Source organism: Somniosus microcephalus, chromosome 1 (assembly GCF_052327205.1).
Source record: "Somniosus microcephalus isolate GS21.2 chromosome 1, FLI_Smic_1.0, whole genome shotgun sequence".
Classification (NCBI taxonomy): Eukaryota; Metazoa; Chordata; class Chondrichthyes; order Squaliformes; family Somniosidae; genus Somniosus; species Somniosus microcephalus.
The window spans coordinates 54,619,701-54,634,612 of NC_140987.1; the positions used below are offsets into that span (position 1 = coordinate 54,619,701).

The following is a 14,912-nucleotide window of genomic DNA, read 5'->3' on the forward strand; positions in this document are numbered from 1 at the left end:
CAACTCGGGAGCCGGGCCCTCAAGCTGCCAGTGCCAGTGCCTCCAAAGGCTCAATGAGAAAAGTACTGTCCAACAGAAGGTCAGCAACTCTCTCCAGCAACGATCAGAATGGCCAGCCCAAATGGCTGCAGCTTTTATACTAGTGCTGTCCCCTTTAAATAGCGCCCCCCCCGAGTCCGAGAAGGGCCTGGGAACGCTCCATCCAACTGTCACTAATAGCGCCAGGCGGAAAGGTTGCGGGCGCCACCGAATATCCAGTCCGGGACGCCAAAAAGGCGTTGCACACTGAAATGACATCATGATCTGCCTGCGCCCACGGGCGCACGCAAAGAGTTAGCACCGGCGCTAAAAGGATACTCAATATGGGAGGTGGGGCTATATTCACTGCGCCCGCCCGAAAATTGGGTAACGCCCCAATTCTCGGGCTCTTTAGGCGCTAATCGCTGGCGCTGCCAACCGAATTTCTAGGCCCAAGAGTTTTATATTATATACAACCATTATGAAAGTCCCACAGCATTGCTGCCGATTATAATTCTGAGAATTTGGTCCTTTTATAGCTGATGCAGAAGAGACAATAAAAGTAGGAAATGCCAGAAACCTGAGCAGATAGATAGCAGAATGATTAGAAAAGCCAAATAAGTGGAGGACCTAAGTAATGAAATCTGAGGGGGTAGGGAATAAGCCTGAATAAGCAAAAAAAGTCAAGCATGAAATTCTTCACTTTAGTCATTTCAGATAGGTGGTAGAGGGAAGGTGTAGCACTTCTGCCATATCAGCAGGTTTAGGTAATTGCTGCCCTTGATGGGGAAAAAGGCTAATATTTGATTCTACAGACCAGCAGTAGCAACATCAGCTCAGCCAAATCATAATTTTGCACAGGTTAACACTTTTCAAAAAATAAGCTCTGCCACAAGTGTGCAGGTCACCTTCTTCAGGTTTGGAATCACTTCCCAAGCCTCTCAGACTGTGGAGCATCCAAGGTCTCCTAAGAGAGCCACTGATGGTCTCCGCTAATCTTGTTGGGTGCATTCCCTTTTATGCACCAAGTCAAGTTGCCTCTTCCCCTACCTTTACCTTGTCTCTTTGCAAGGGTGGATCAGTAGCTGGGGTTGGGCTGGGGCGGGGACGCAGGGAGGGCACGTATATACAGAATGCATTTCCACAAGTGGCTATTGAAGCTACTTCAATCATGATAGTTAAAATGGAATTAGACAGACATTTGAAAAGAAAAATATCGAAGGGTACAGGAAAATGGCATTGGAGTAGATGGCTCTCATGTGGAGCTGCAACAGGCACAATGGGCCAAATAACTCTTCGTGTTGACATCTCTAGGATTGCGTTAACTCTCGGAGTGTCCGCCAGCTCTCTGGGGCATTCTATTAACATTAGTAAGGTCTTGGTGGCTACTGACCTCTGAAATAAAGAATTCAATCTCTTTATTTGGAATATTTAACTTTACTATTTTTATAGATAGGAGTAAGGCAGCTCATTTACAATGGCAAAAGATCTAGTAGCTCCCATGGATTTTTGCTTTAAATGCCTGTAACAGCATAATTTGCATTTTCATAACATAACAATGAATTTCCCTTTTCTGCAATATTACACCTCCGCAGAGATTTCAGCAAATGTTTTAGCGAGTCGGGAGGGTGGAAATTTTCCTCAACACAAACTATTAAAACATCATAGCAATCCAATTGTTTTTGTGTGAATAGGGTCCTTGGTTAGTATCAGTACACACATTCCAGTTGCATACAACTATTATTGTAAATAACACAATCATTTTCAGTGTAATATCCAGCTGAAGGTTTTTGAATAGTTATCCAAAACCCATTTTTAATCACAGTTGAAATAATTAATGAATCATACACATTATGTTTAACATGAACATGGTATAAGAACAAAAGCCTTCAGTAAGATTCTGAGAAAGAATTTCTTTAAAAAAGTTGTGAATATTTTTAGGGTTATTTTACTTTAATCATTACAATCTGTTAAACTTTTCACGCATTATTGTTATTTCTCATTAATGACAGACACCACAGATCTGGAAGAGGACAAAAATATTAAAAAGAAAGTTTCCAGAATGCTACAGCTAAAATAATTAACAAGAGGGGGAAATTACAATGAAATGGGAGCTTCCAGTTCATGTTAGGATCAGATTGTTCAGTAAATTATCAATAATATATAGTAACCTTTTTCTGAGGTCATGACAGGCTGCAGTGGGGGCAGCACAGTAGCAAAAGAAAGTGGTGAATTTGAACTCGGCTCAGCAAATGTTCTTCTTTGCTTATTGGTGAGGTCTTAATGAGTGAGGTCATGCAGCTTTAAGTCTGAGATACTGTACACATTGACATGTGCTGCAATTACTCAGGTTCTACAGTAAAACAAAATCAAGGGAACATTCAAATTCTTTAACAATTATTTTTAAATTCTCTTGAAACAATCGATTTTAAAAAGGAGATAGCCTGCGATTAATAGCCTTTTCAAACACACTAGGCTTCTTTTACAACTTTCCAATGCATACATTCAGTCACCAGGGTCTCGAAGGATAGTCACAAACAATGTAATTAGACTGTTTCACTTCAATTTTTAACCTCATTATTACACAATGTTATGTTGAACTCATGAGGAGTAAAGGAAACAAAATTTCCCACTGTCGCGCCAAAATACTATCACCTGAAATGAACAGCAATAACGGGTGTATAGAGAAGGCAAAACAACACTTGACTAAGTTTATATGAGAACTGTTCAGTCAGCAGTTCAGTGTGGATTTATTACTAATTCCTCAAAGATTAATAATTAAGAAAAAAATCCTGAACATGAATTATACTTTTTCCAACCCCCACGGGTGCGTACGCGCCCATAGGGGCTGCGCAAGTTCCGGGTTTAGGCATTCGAAGTGTATGCGCTGAAACCAGGAACTCGCGATGTCAAGAATTCTCTTGACAGATCCAACGCATGCCCAAGAAAAGGGCCTCTTGCGGGTGGAGAGTTGCGCTATTTGCTCAGCCTCCGCCCGCTGAAAGGCCATAGAATTCTTACGCCTGGTAAAAACAGGCGCAAGGCCTGCTTTTACCAGCATAAGAGTTTTAAAAAAGAGAAAAATATGATTTTATCACTCACTTATAAATTTAAAACCCTGTGCAATAAACCCTGTGCCCCATTAAAACATTTTTAAAAATTCAAAAAATTTAATTTGTTTAACATTTAATTAAATGCCATTTTAATTCATTTTATATATGTAATGGTTTCTCTTTCTTTATTTCAATGTGTTGCTGCATTTTTGTAGTCATCCCCATTCATACTTTTGACATTTCCGTGTGTACGGAAGTATGAAGGGGGATTCCCTTCTTCCATTGGTTGAGCTGGCCCACGTGATCCCAGGGGCGCTTGCAAATCGCATTCACCCCTGGGATACGTGGGCCTCTGCGCATTTCAAAAGAGGAGGTCCAGGATCGGAAGCCTCCCCGTCTCCGCGCAGGAAGCCTCCGATCGGAAATTCAGGGCCATGATTACAAATTAGGTAGTTGCAATATATTTGAATGATTAGGAATTCAGCAAATAGATTGGAGGATGAGGTAGGTGAATGCAGTTAAGGGCATGAAATAGCTACTTTGTCACATTATGGCAGAAGAAGAAAAGATACTGGGTGGGAAGAGGGTTAAGGTGGTATAATCCTCAGGGTCTTCTGGTTCACAACCAGTAAATTCCAATATATAGACTAAGGCAAGATTGCAGTGCAAAGATGGCAGCAGACATAGAAGTTTGACATAATTTCTTAGCTTCAAGGTTTCATTTGTCCTATTTTTCCAGATTCTTTAGAAATGTAGCCCCTGCATTTGAAAAGGCTCCCCAGCTAGGAGGGAGACTACAATGGTCCAGCCTGTGGACATGCCCATGGCATAATCATCATAACTCAATGCTTCAGACAGGAAATTCAGTATTCCCTCTGGCCAACCTTCTCCACCTCCACTAAAAAGCCAGCTGAGATTGACAAAAATGTGATCCTTGGGCTATCTTAACTGCAAATGTCAGGCAAGATTGTAATCTCCAAGTCACAAATCCAATGCTGCAAGATTTAAAAAAAAAAGTGTCACGATTCATTTTATAAAAGGGCAGCCCTCTCTAAAGAGGATTTTGAACAATTTCTGTGAAAATTTGAAACAGTTCAGCATTGGATTACATTTCAAAAAAGGTCCAAAATCTGCTGCACTCTGAATAAAAATCAAACCCGATTACTGGAAACAGTTACCAGAGTAGGGCGAGGTTATTTAACAATCAGGAAGGACAGGCAGGAAGGAAGGGGAGGTGGGGTGGCTGTGTTAATAAAGGAAGGAATCACTAATACAGAGAAATGATATTGGGTCAAAAGATCAGGATTATGAAACAGTTTGGGTGGAGGTAAGGAATAATAAGGGCATAGTCTATAGGCCTCCAAACAGTGGCAACTCTGTTGGACTGAGTATCAATCAGGAAATAGTTGAGGCTTGTAATAAGGGAACATCTATAATTATGGGGGATTTTAACTATCATATTAATTGGTCAAATCAAATTGGGCAGGGCTGCCTTGAGGATGAGTTCATGGAGTGTATTAGGGATGGGTTTCTTGAGCAGTATGTAACTGAACCAACCAGGGGGCAAGCAACCTTAGATCTGGTTCTGTGTAACGAGACAGGACTAATTAAAAATGTCCTAGTAAAGGATCCCCTTGGAATGAGTGACCATAACATGGTTGAATTCCATATTCAATTAGAGGGTGAGAAGGTTGGATCTCAAACAAGCGTGCTAAGCTTGAATAAAGGAGACTATGAGGGTATGAGACTGGAATTGAGTAGAGTGGATTGGGAAAATAGGTTAAAGGGTAAGATGATACATGATCAGTGGTGTACATTTAAGGAGTTATTTTACAACTTCCAAAAAAAATATTCCACTGAGAAGAAAAGGGTGTAAAAGAAAAGACAGCCATCCGTGGCTAAGTAAAGAAATTAAGGATAGTATTCGACTAAAGACAAGGGCATATAAGGTAGCCAAATCTAGTGGGAGGATAGAGGATTAGGAAAACTTTAAAAGACAGCAAAAAATAACAAAAAAGATTAATTAAGCAAGGGAAGATAGATTATGAAAGTAAATTAGCAAAAAATATAAAAACAGATAGTAAGAGTTTTTATAGTTATATAAAAAGAAAAAGGCTGGCTAAAGTAAATGTTGGTCCCTTAGAGGATGAGACCAGGAAATTAATGGTGGGAAATATGGAGATGGCAAAAACATTGAATGAATATTTTGTATCAGTCTTTACAGTAGAGGACACTAAGAATATCCCAACACTGGACAAACAGGGGGCTAAAGGGGGGGGGGGAGGAGCTAAACACGATCAAAATCACTAAGGAAGTGGTACTCGGTAAAATAATGGGACTCAAGGCGGATAAATCACCTGGACCTGATGGCTTACATCCTAGGGTCTTGAGGGAAGTGGCGGTAGGGATTGTGGATGCATTGGTAATAATTTTCCAAAACTCCCTGGACTCAGCAAAGGTCCCGGCAGACTGGAAAACTGCTAATGTAACACCCTTATTTAAAAAGGGCAGTAGACAGAAGGCTGGAAACTATAGACCGGTTAGCCTAACATCTGTGGTAGGTAAAATTTTGGAGTCCATTATTAAGGACACAGTAACAGGACATTTGGATAATCATAATTTAATAGGACAAAGTCAGCATGGTTTTATGAAGGGGAAGTCATGTTTGACAAATTTGCTGGAGTTCTTTGAGGAAGTAACATATAGGGTGGATAAAGGGGAACCAGTGGATGTAGCGTATTTAGACTTCCAAAAGGCATTTGACAAGGTGCCACACAAAAGATTATTGCTTAAGATAAAAAATCACAGGATTGGGGGTAATATTCTGGCATGGATAGAGGATTGGCTATCTAACAGAAGGCAGAGAGTTGGGATAAATGGTTCATTCGCAGACTGGCAATCAGTAACTAGTGGTGTTCCGCAGGGGTCAGTGCTGGGTCCCCAACTCTTTACAATCTATATTAACGATTTGGAGGAGGGGACCGAGTGTAACATATCAAAGTTTGCAGATGATACTAAGATGGGAGGGAAAGTAGTGAGTGAGGAGGACATAAAAAACCTGCAAGGGGACATAGACAGGTTAAGTAAGTGGGCAGAGATTTGGCAGATGGAATACAATACTGGAAAGTGTGAGGTTATGCACTTTGGCAGGAAAAATCGTAGAGCAAGTTATTATCTTAATGGCAAGAAACTGGAAAGTACTGAAGTACAAAGGGATCTGGGGGTCCTGGTGCACGAAACTCAAAAGGTTAGTATGCAGGTGCAGCAAGTGATTAAGAAGGCCAATGGAATGTTGGCTTTCATTGCTAGGGGGATAGAATATAAAAATAGGGAGGTATTGCTTCAGTTGTACAAGGTATTGGTGAGACCGCACCTGGAATACTGCATACAGTTTTGGTGTCCATACTTAAGAAAGGACATACTTGCTCTCGAGTCAGTACAAAGAAGGTTCACTCGGTTAATCCCGGGGATGAGGGGATGGACATATGAGGAGAGGTTGAGTAGATTGGGACTCTACTCATTGGAGTTCAGAAGAATGAGAGGCAATCTTATTGAAACATATAAGATTGTGAAGGGGTTGGATCGGGTGGATGCGGGGAGGATGTTCCCGATGATTGGTGAAACTAGAACTAGGGGGCATAGTCTTAGAATAAGGGGCTGCTCTTTCAAAACTGAGATGAGGAGGAACTACTTCACTCAGAGGGTGGTAGGTCCATGGAATATGCTGCCCCAAAAAGCTGTCGAAGCTACATCATTACATAAATTTAAAACAGAAATAGAGAGTTTCCTAGAAGAAAAGGGAATTAAGGGTTACGGGGAGCGGGCAGGAATTTGGACATGAGTCTAGGTTCGGATCGGACATGGCCCTGTGGGTAGCGGAGCGGGCCATGGGGCCGTGTAGCCTGATCCTGCTCCTATTTCGTGTGTCTAATTCTGTTAGATTCAGGAGATGGTTCTGTGATAGTAGATTGGCGGTTAGGATCAGATCAGCCATGATCTTACTGAATGGCGGAGCAGGCTCGAGGGGCCGATTGGCCTACTCCTGCTCCTATTTCTTATGTTCTTATGAGATGGAGTTTAAAAATGGTATTCAGTCAGATGTATGGAAACACTGATTGGAGGGATTGGAGTGGATTGGATTGCAATGGAGTTTTGTCAGAATGTCTATGTAGTAATTAATAGGTCATGATCAGACTTCGTGCTCCCGAGTGTGGAACCTTGTCTGTGGCAATCTGGGTGCGCACCGTGCTTTAAATTTCCTATATGTGCTGCCAACAGATGAGGTTCTCACCAGAGTTGGAAAATTACCATTAGAATGTAGCCATTTAGGTAAGCAATTTCATTCTTTTAAATTTACATTAGATGCCAATTTAAGTGTGGTTTCCTTAGTATTTCCTTCAGTGTTGATTGAAAAAAATCAGAATATGCACCGATATAAAAGAAAGGTTTTAAGTAAAAACTTGACTTGTGTCTGGTAAGAAGTTAAATATAATCACTACATGACAACCTTATTGCAGTTTTAATACCAGAACTAATACTAAAAAGGACCACACTGGTTTTCGCCATTTGTAATACGCACTTTTTATAGTGAGCAGCTGGATCATTAAAACGCCTTTAAAAAATTACAATTTATGCAAGTCGTGCAAGAAAAACATCTGTCCAAAATATTTACAACTAACTTTCAAGATCATTTTTGAATATTAAAGATGCCCTATTCATTACAGTCCAACTTGCCCATCTGGTGCCTTTGCATATGGTGAGTCAATGGTAACACAAACTGCTTTACTGAAGTCTTTACCATAATAATCTTTGTAGTTTTTACATAGCGAGATAGGGAAGACAAATCCAGGCTAGAACAGTGAAAAAGTGCTAGTTAATTTTATAAAAATCCGCTATGATTCGATTAAATATTCAACAAAATAAAACAATAAAATGTTCTTAAATTGCACATTAGATACCAGCATTTTTCTTTATTTTGAAGGGTTTTTAATGCAGGATACGAATTAAAAATCACTGTTAGATTGAGCTTTTGTATTTACTGTACTTTTCAGCCAATACTTCATTGCTTATTCGCATGATTTTTGAAATCAATTGTGATCCATGAAACTATATCTAATTTTGCAATGACAAAACTATCTGTATGCTTCTCCTAAATTACCCAATTTGAAGAGCTAACTCGGGTTAAATGGGTTGTTTGACCAGCCATTGCAATCCTGTACTTGACAAAAATAGGGAATGGATGCTCCCTCTTCATTTTGTGTTACAGCCCTGCTGGGATTCCTGCTGGTTTGATAATGGTCTGTCAAAGTAATAGGTTTGACAGCAATTCACAGTGAAAATAATCCTGTACAGCTCTTCGCATGATATAGGTGCCCATCTAAACACAAACACTGTGGTGGTGTGGTGGGGGGGGGGGGGGGGGGGGATCAATTAAGCATTATAGTAGTAATCATGCCACTCCTTGATATCAAATGCACATTCTAAACATGAAGGTCCCTAGCTCCATAGGCACAGCTACTGGCAAAATGCTGGTAGGAACATCGAAGGCCTGTCCACACACATATCCTGCCCACATGTCTTCACTCAAAGTCTTGCTCGAGTCAGTTGTCAATTCTTGATAATACAATCAACAAAATTTCCAATTCAACGGTTCTCGAACCTCATCAAACTGGGCCCACCAAAACCTCGCAGTCTTCTAGCAAAGAACATTGCTATTGATAATGCTGTGAAAAAATGTCTTTCCTCCTTCACTGTTGTTTCTCTCGACACCCTCTTCCAAATTTTGTTTCCTTCTCTTTCCTCCATTTTTGATTCTCACTCTCTCCAGTTTTGTCTTTCCCCTCCCTCAATTTCCTCTTCACTTTTGTCTCTTTTCTTCATTCATTTTGTTGTTTTTTTTTTTTTTTATATACTCAATCTTCACTTCCTTTTTTTTGTTGTCTTTCTCCTTTTTATTTCAAGAGTTTTCTTTTCTCTCTAGTTCCTGCAAAGCTGCTGCATGGGAAAACTATGCCAGGCAGCGTGAGTAAGATCAGGGAGCCAAGCAGGTCTCCTCTCAATCAGATGGAAAGCAGGATTTTTAAAGCAAGTCATCAAGTGGTGTTTTAAAAGCTAGTAAGTGAGCTGCTGAAATAAAAATTGACAAGCCAGCTCGTGCTGAATGGTGACCAGCAGTTTTCTGAACATCCTGAGTAACAGATTGTCCCCAGTTTAAGGGGAGGAAAATTCCTGCTGCCGACAGGGCTATCCGTGATCCCTGCTGGAAATGCACATGCTGACACAGTGAGTGAATAAAGCAGTGGATTCAGCTGTGGTTTTCCCACGGCTGAGTAGCCTGCTACTATCAAGCTCACAAATGACTAATGGCCAATTAGGCGAGGTACCCGAGGACAATCAGTGCCTGTGGAACAACACCCCAGCAAAACGCCTCAGGGGAGGAGAGATAAAATTGCGGCAAAAATTAATGAGGGGAAATAGAAAATAAAAACCTAGCCATCATCTTAATGGAAGCATTTTTTTTTAAATTGCAATTAACATTGTGTTTGCCAGAATTTTTGATCCTGTATTCGTTTTGAAATCTTGCTAGAAACATGAAATTTGGACTAAAAAACTGAATGTAACAAAATGCTTACTTGCAACCCGCTGCTCAAAAGTTAAATTAAACAAACACATTTCAAAAAGGTATGTCTCAGTACTTAATTTATAGATTCATGTTTTAAAGTATAGGAGCTTTTATACATTGAGTAAACTGATTCATGACATTTTATAAATATGATCGATCTTACATTTACTGTATTTCTATTTTTAATTCCTTTGGACCATTTAACAATCTTAAATATAGATTAATGCAAACAACATGTTCAACCTTCTTGCTAAGAGATGTGAACATACCTGTATTCATGGTGAGAAGAGGACCAGCAGGTTTATTCCAGAAAATTCAGTTTACCCTGAAAAATAAATAGAATGCAGCTGCTTTACTGCAGTCCAGACCAAAACCTTCACCAAACATGGCAATGTAAAACAATACAAGAATCCTTCAGTGATTTGTAACAGCAAACCGTTGGATCATTCATTCAGAAAACCCTCCTACTTGGGAGGAAATGGATTCCTGTCTTATTGATCAGAACAGTCTGGAATTTATGCTGTTTAATGGAACTACCATCAATGTCCTAATATTGTTGCTATATATCCATAGAGGAATGTACACAAATAATTGTACGTTATTGTACCAGGTAAGTATTTATCTAAGCTTGTAAAAATGCTCATTATAAATCCTACACCAGAAAAGTAAAATCCCATTTTAGAACTTTGCTTCTTTTGGTACATAAACAGAAAAATAACTGTACTGTAATGTACTTCTGAACTCCAATACAGGTTTCACAAGCTTTCCACAAATATACCAGAAAAAAGATGCAGGAAGTGCACTTCATTCTATAATCTATGTGGAAGCATCTAGGAAATGAGAGATAATTACATGACTTGATTAGGGACACAATGGCCCGGATATTTATGGGGAGGCAGAAAATGGCCGGGGAACATGCCGAGGTCCTGCAGGATTTCACGGATTTAACGGACAAATTGACAGGCTGGCCAACTGCCGGGCAGGGAAAGCAGCAACAGGAGGCCGCAGCCGGGGACCCGTGGGGATGGTCCATGGCAAGTGGGAGGGGAAGAAGGCCAGAGATCGGGGTGGAGAAAGAGAGGCAAATTGGGAGTGGCAAAGGTCGGAGATTGGTGCTTAATGGGGGTGGATGATGGGATGAGAGGCGCAAATCAGGAGGGGTTGGAGGGAAAGGCTAGAGATCGGTGATTGCCGGTGGGTGGAGATGAGAGGGGCAACTGGGGGGTGTCAGACAGAAACATTCATGGAGGTGGGGGGGGGGGGGGGAAGGGGTGAGAAGGCCACGATGGCGGCATGGAGTGGACATCGGTGTTGGGGTATAAATCGAGGCCAATGTGGTTCATCAGTGTATAGAAAGAATATGTTCCATAAATACTTTGGCTCAAGGTTAGTCTTTATTTGAGACGAATTATCCTAATGGAGAAACTGTTGCGAATATCCTCAGTAGTTTATTTTGTTTTTATCCTCACAATATTTAGCCAGTCAGTTCTTTCGACAATAATTGCAGATTGGATACAAGTATCTTTGAGAGTCTCGTTTGTGTTTTAATCAGAAACTTAATCACCAAGCTGCAAGAGGAATTTGTGGTATTAGGAGCAGAAAGATTAAATTCAGAAGGAGGTCACAGCACAAATGGCTGGTGTTAATAAGTGGAACCATGTACAATCACTTTTGGTCAGGATTCATCAACTTAGTATTTCTGGAGCCAGCAATAAAAATATTGCTGTCTCTTATGTTTCATTCCTTTTAAAGTTTTTTTTAAAATGGCATTCAGAGAGAAAAGAGAAACAATAGTACTGATTGGAGGACATTCGTAGTTCAAGGCAGCCACAGACACGACAATTTCAATAGACCTTATTGCAATGATGTTATCTTTCATTTGAATATATTACAGGAGATAATAATTAGCTGGAATGTATTGCAGCCTAGGCTTTTTATATTGATTAGATATAATTCTTCTCAATGTTCATCCCCTCCATCAAGTCCTTTCATGACCCTCAGGCATTTTAAGGGTAATGTGGACAATACCAGTTTTTGTGGTGGGATGTTTCACTTCCATTCAAGCCAAAAGTATGCAAGCAAATCTTGTAGTTTAAACCTATTTAGGAAATAAAACACTAATAATAGATTTTTTTAAACTATATATATTAATAAAGCATTAGCTGATTAGTTTTCCAAAATCAGCTCCAATTATGTAAAACAAATTGATATCAATGGCTATAGGTCACTGCTGCATACAATATCTTACTTTAGAAAAGCTTGAAACTACCTTTCAACTTGCTTTTTCAAAACTTCTGTAGATTATCTTTTTTAAAAGACATGAAATAATGAAGCCTCCAGGATACTAGTTTCTGTTAACATTTTATTTAAATTCAGACATGTTTTCTGTGGCTTACAAGTCCCTGCAATGCACAGAGGCTTTCGATTTTTAAATCTTGATGTTTTCAGCAACTGGAGAAAATAACTAAAGATTTAAGTCTTTAAAACTGCAGACTGCCAGCATTCTTCAAATATTTCTCTCTGCCAAAAGAGGGGGGCTAGACTTGGATTTTTTTTTCTAACTTGGACTTGAACCAACGTTAGTACCATATGAAGAAGGCAATGGGTGAAACTGGCTGAGCAACGCTGACTGGAATTCAAGGCAGATTTAACACAAGAATGATTGATGGACACAATAATAGAAGCTAAAAACTCTAACTGTATGGAAATCATTGCTCTCGCTGCACTTTGATTGTCCCCTGAGATGAGACCTCACTAGTGCCCAAGTCAGCAATAGAGAGGAGTCTCCATTCATCACTACTCTGATCTCCACTTATTTTGCTCTGGGGCTCTTTTCGGTAGCCATTTTTCTGAACTACATCTGTTACAGACTCTATTTTAGAAATTTGCCTAAATTTAGATTTCAGTGTGTGTTTTGGTTGCTTTGTCATCACTTAATTGATTGCAAAATTATTCTACTTGATTGTGATGATTTTCTTTCATTACTGGAACAAAATGTTTTGTTCTTTCCCTTGGTTTCAAATTCAAACAATAGTGCTCATGTTTTTGTTGTTCCTAATTGATTTGTTAAAATACTCCCTTTTTTCTTCAACACTTCCTTAATGTTCTGAATTCTCCATTGCTGTTTTTTTTTATTTTTATAAAAGATGTAGAAACATCTTCTAATTTTTTTAATCTAGTATCTCAGTCTCCGTGAGCAGTGTTCCTCATCTTTATCTTGTTGAAAATTTTACATTTTGTAAAATATTTCTACTGGATAAATATTCCATTTCTTTAAGCAACAACGATGTTGTCAGTGAGATCCAATCTTCCAACATTGCTTTGTTGGCCATCTATATACAACCATGTTCTGCTGAAGTGGTTTTCAAGGTCCAGGCTTTTGCTATTGAAACGATATCAGTAAAATAAATATGACATTGATGTACACAATCTGCTTGTGGCTCAGCTAGATAATACCACATGAAAAAGGCAGTATTGCAAACTGAACAAGGCTGACCTTAAACAATATTCTTGATCATAGTCTTATTAATGATTCAAGCAAATGCTGGCTGAATGACTTATATAGAAAATCTCAAACGATCCACACTGGATGTAATCGCAACTCATCACACAAGCAGACTGACCAAGTGTTGACTAAGGCTCCCCAGTGGCTCAAGGATAATGCCACCATATCTGACCAAAATGTCCCAGGTTCGCAGGACAGCGGTAAGAGTGCTTCATTTGGCTCCAGCACCTTGGATTATGGAAGAGAAATTTTACTGGAGTCCCCACTCCAGATCATCATATGGATGCTGGAACTCTCCCATGTGTGGATGCTGGTTAAGAGTAAGGATCAGAATCAGGCATCACTGTGATGTTCTCCAAAATCAAATAGATACCCACTATTAAGGCTAATAGATGAATAATGGCCACTTGAGGACATCTGGTGTCCATGGAATTGTATGCTAGAAAGTCAAAATTGGAGGGGAAAAAATTCCGATTTATAATTTATTCTTGGTGTACATGGTTTATTTGAACATCATTGGCTGATGTGATGTCACCAAATTATTCAGAATATCATTTTTCATGAATTATTTGACCCATTGGTCAAATTGTGATAGTGTGCCAATACACATTATGCTTTACATCAGGATTTTAATCAACTGCAGATTAAAACAGCTAATGCACACTATTAACAAATGGACTCTGGAAATAAATCTTGTATGCAAAATGCTTAAAGTTGTATATTGAACTACACTGTATAGGTGGAATTTGGCAATAGATAAACTATATTAAGCACACTAAATGTTAAAAAGGAGGATTAATTGATTAATATTGTATGCTTGGACTGGGACTATTTATAGATGAGCTTTGTTTAGGAGTTCTACACAATGGGAGTGACCAAGAAATGGTTGGTTCCTGGAATGCTATACATGCTCGAAGTATATATTTAGCTGAAATTCCAAGTAGTTGTAACAGTGGATTCAAGTTTAGATTCAACACTAAAGATGGGTATCGGAAGTAAGTTTGGACTTTGGGTCCAGACATACTGAAACACGAGCCTTCTAAATTCAAGTTTTATAGCTGCAACATTAGTTTCACCTACATTGATAAGCTTGGGTGCAGAATGGGCATGTGACTATCTGCCATAAAGCTGACTACCCTCTTGTATTAGTTGACTAGTGGTCAGATGGATCACTGCCAAAGGCTTTATACTCCTCTTAGTTATATACCAGGAATTAGACTGAAATGCTCATTATTTTTAAGGTACCAATTTCTTTTGCTTTGAATTGGCAGCTTCAATGATAGGTGAACAAACCTATTGTGGTATATACAAAATATAAACATATATTCATGATGTTTTGCACCTCTGTACATGGAGATACTACAGCAATTACTAAACAGGGAACATCCCCACTGCCAAGTTCCCCTCCAAGATACACACCACCTTGCCTTGGATGTAGATCACTGTTCCTTCAATGTCACTGGATAAATATCCTGGAATTCCCTACCTAACACCCATCATGGCTGCACAGTCAGCACTAGGACTGCACTGATTCAAGGAGAAGGTTCACCACTACCTTTTCAGGGCAACTACAGTTGGGCAATAAATGCAGCCTCATCAGCATTGTCCACATCCCAACTAACCTACTCTGCCTCTTTAAGGTCACTGGTCACATACTGCCTATGGAGAAGTGATCTAAATAGGTACTTGAGTCAATTAGAAGAAGTTCCTCTGG

General features: G+C 39.5%; 1 protein-coding gene across 5 annotated transcripts in view; it reads right to left on the reverse strand.

The window, feature by feature from the left end:
• Positions 1-14,912, reverse strand: part of sorbs2b (sorbin and SH3 domain containing 2b) — a 308,730-nt gene that overhangs the window by 194,975 nt on the left and 98,843 nt on the right. For 4 of the 5 annotated variants that reach the window (XM_085981513.1, XM_085981502.1, XM_085981522.1 and 1 more), the window contains exons 2-3: positions 9,963-10,018; positions 2,190-4,066 (exon numbers count right to left, since the gene is read on the reverse strand). In XM_085981513.1, the coding sequence (XP_085837639.1) occupies positions 2,190-2,205 (16 nt within the window). In that variant the 5' untranslated portion in view covers positions 2,206-4,066; positions 9,963-10,018. The remainder of the gene's footprint in view (positions 1-2,189; positions 4,067-9,962; positions 10,019-14,912) is intronic. The other variant, XM_085981485.1, reaches the window with a different exon arrangement.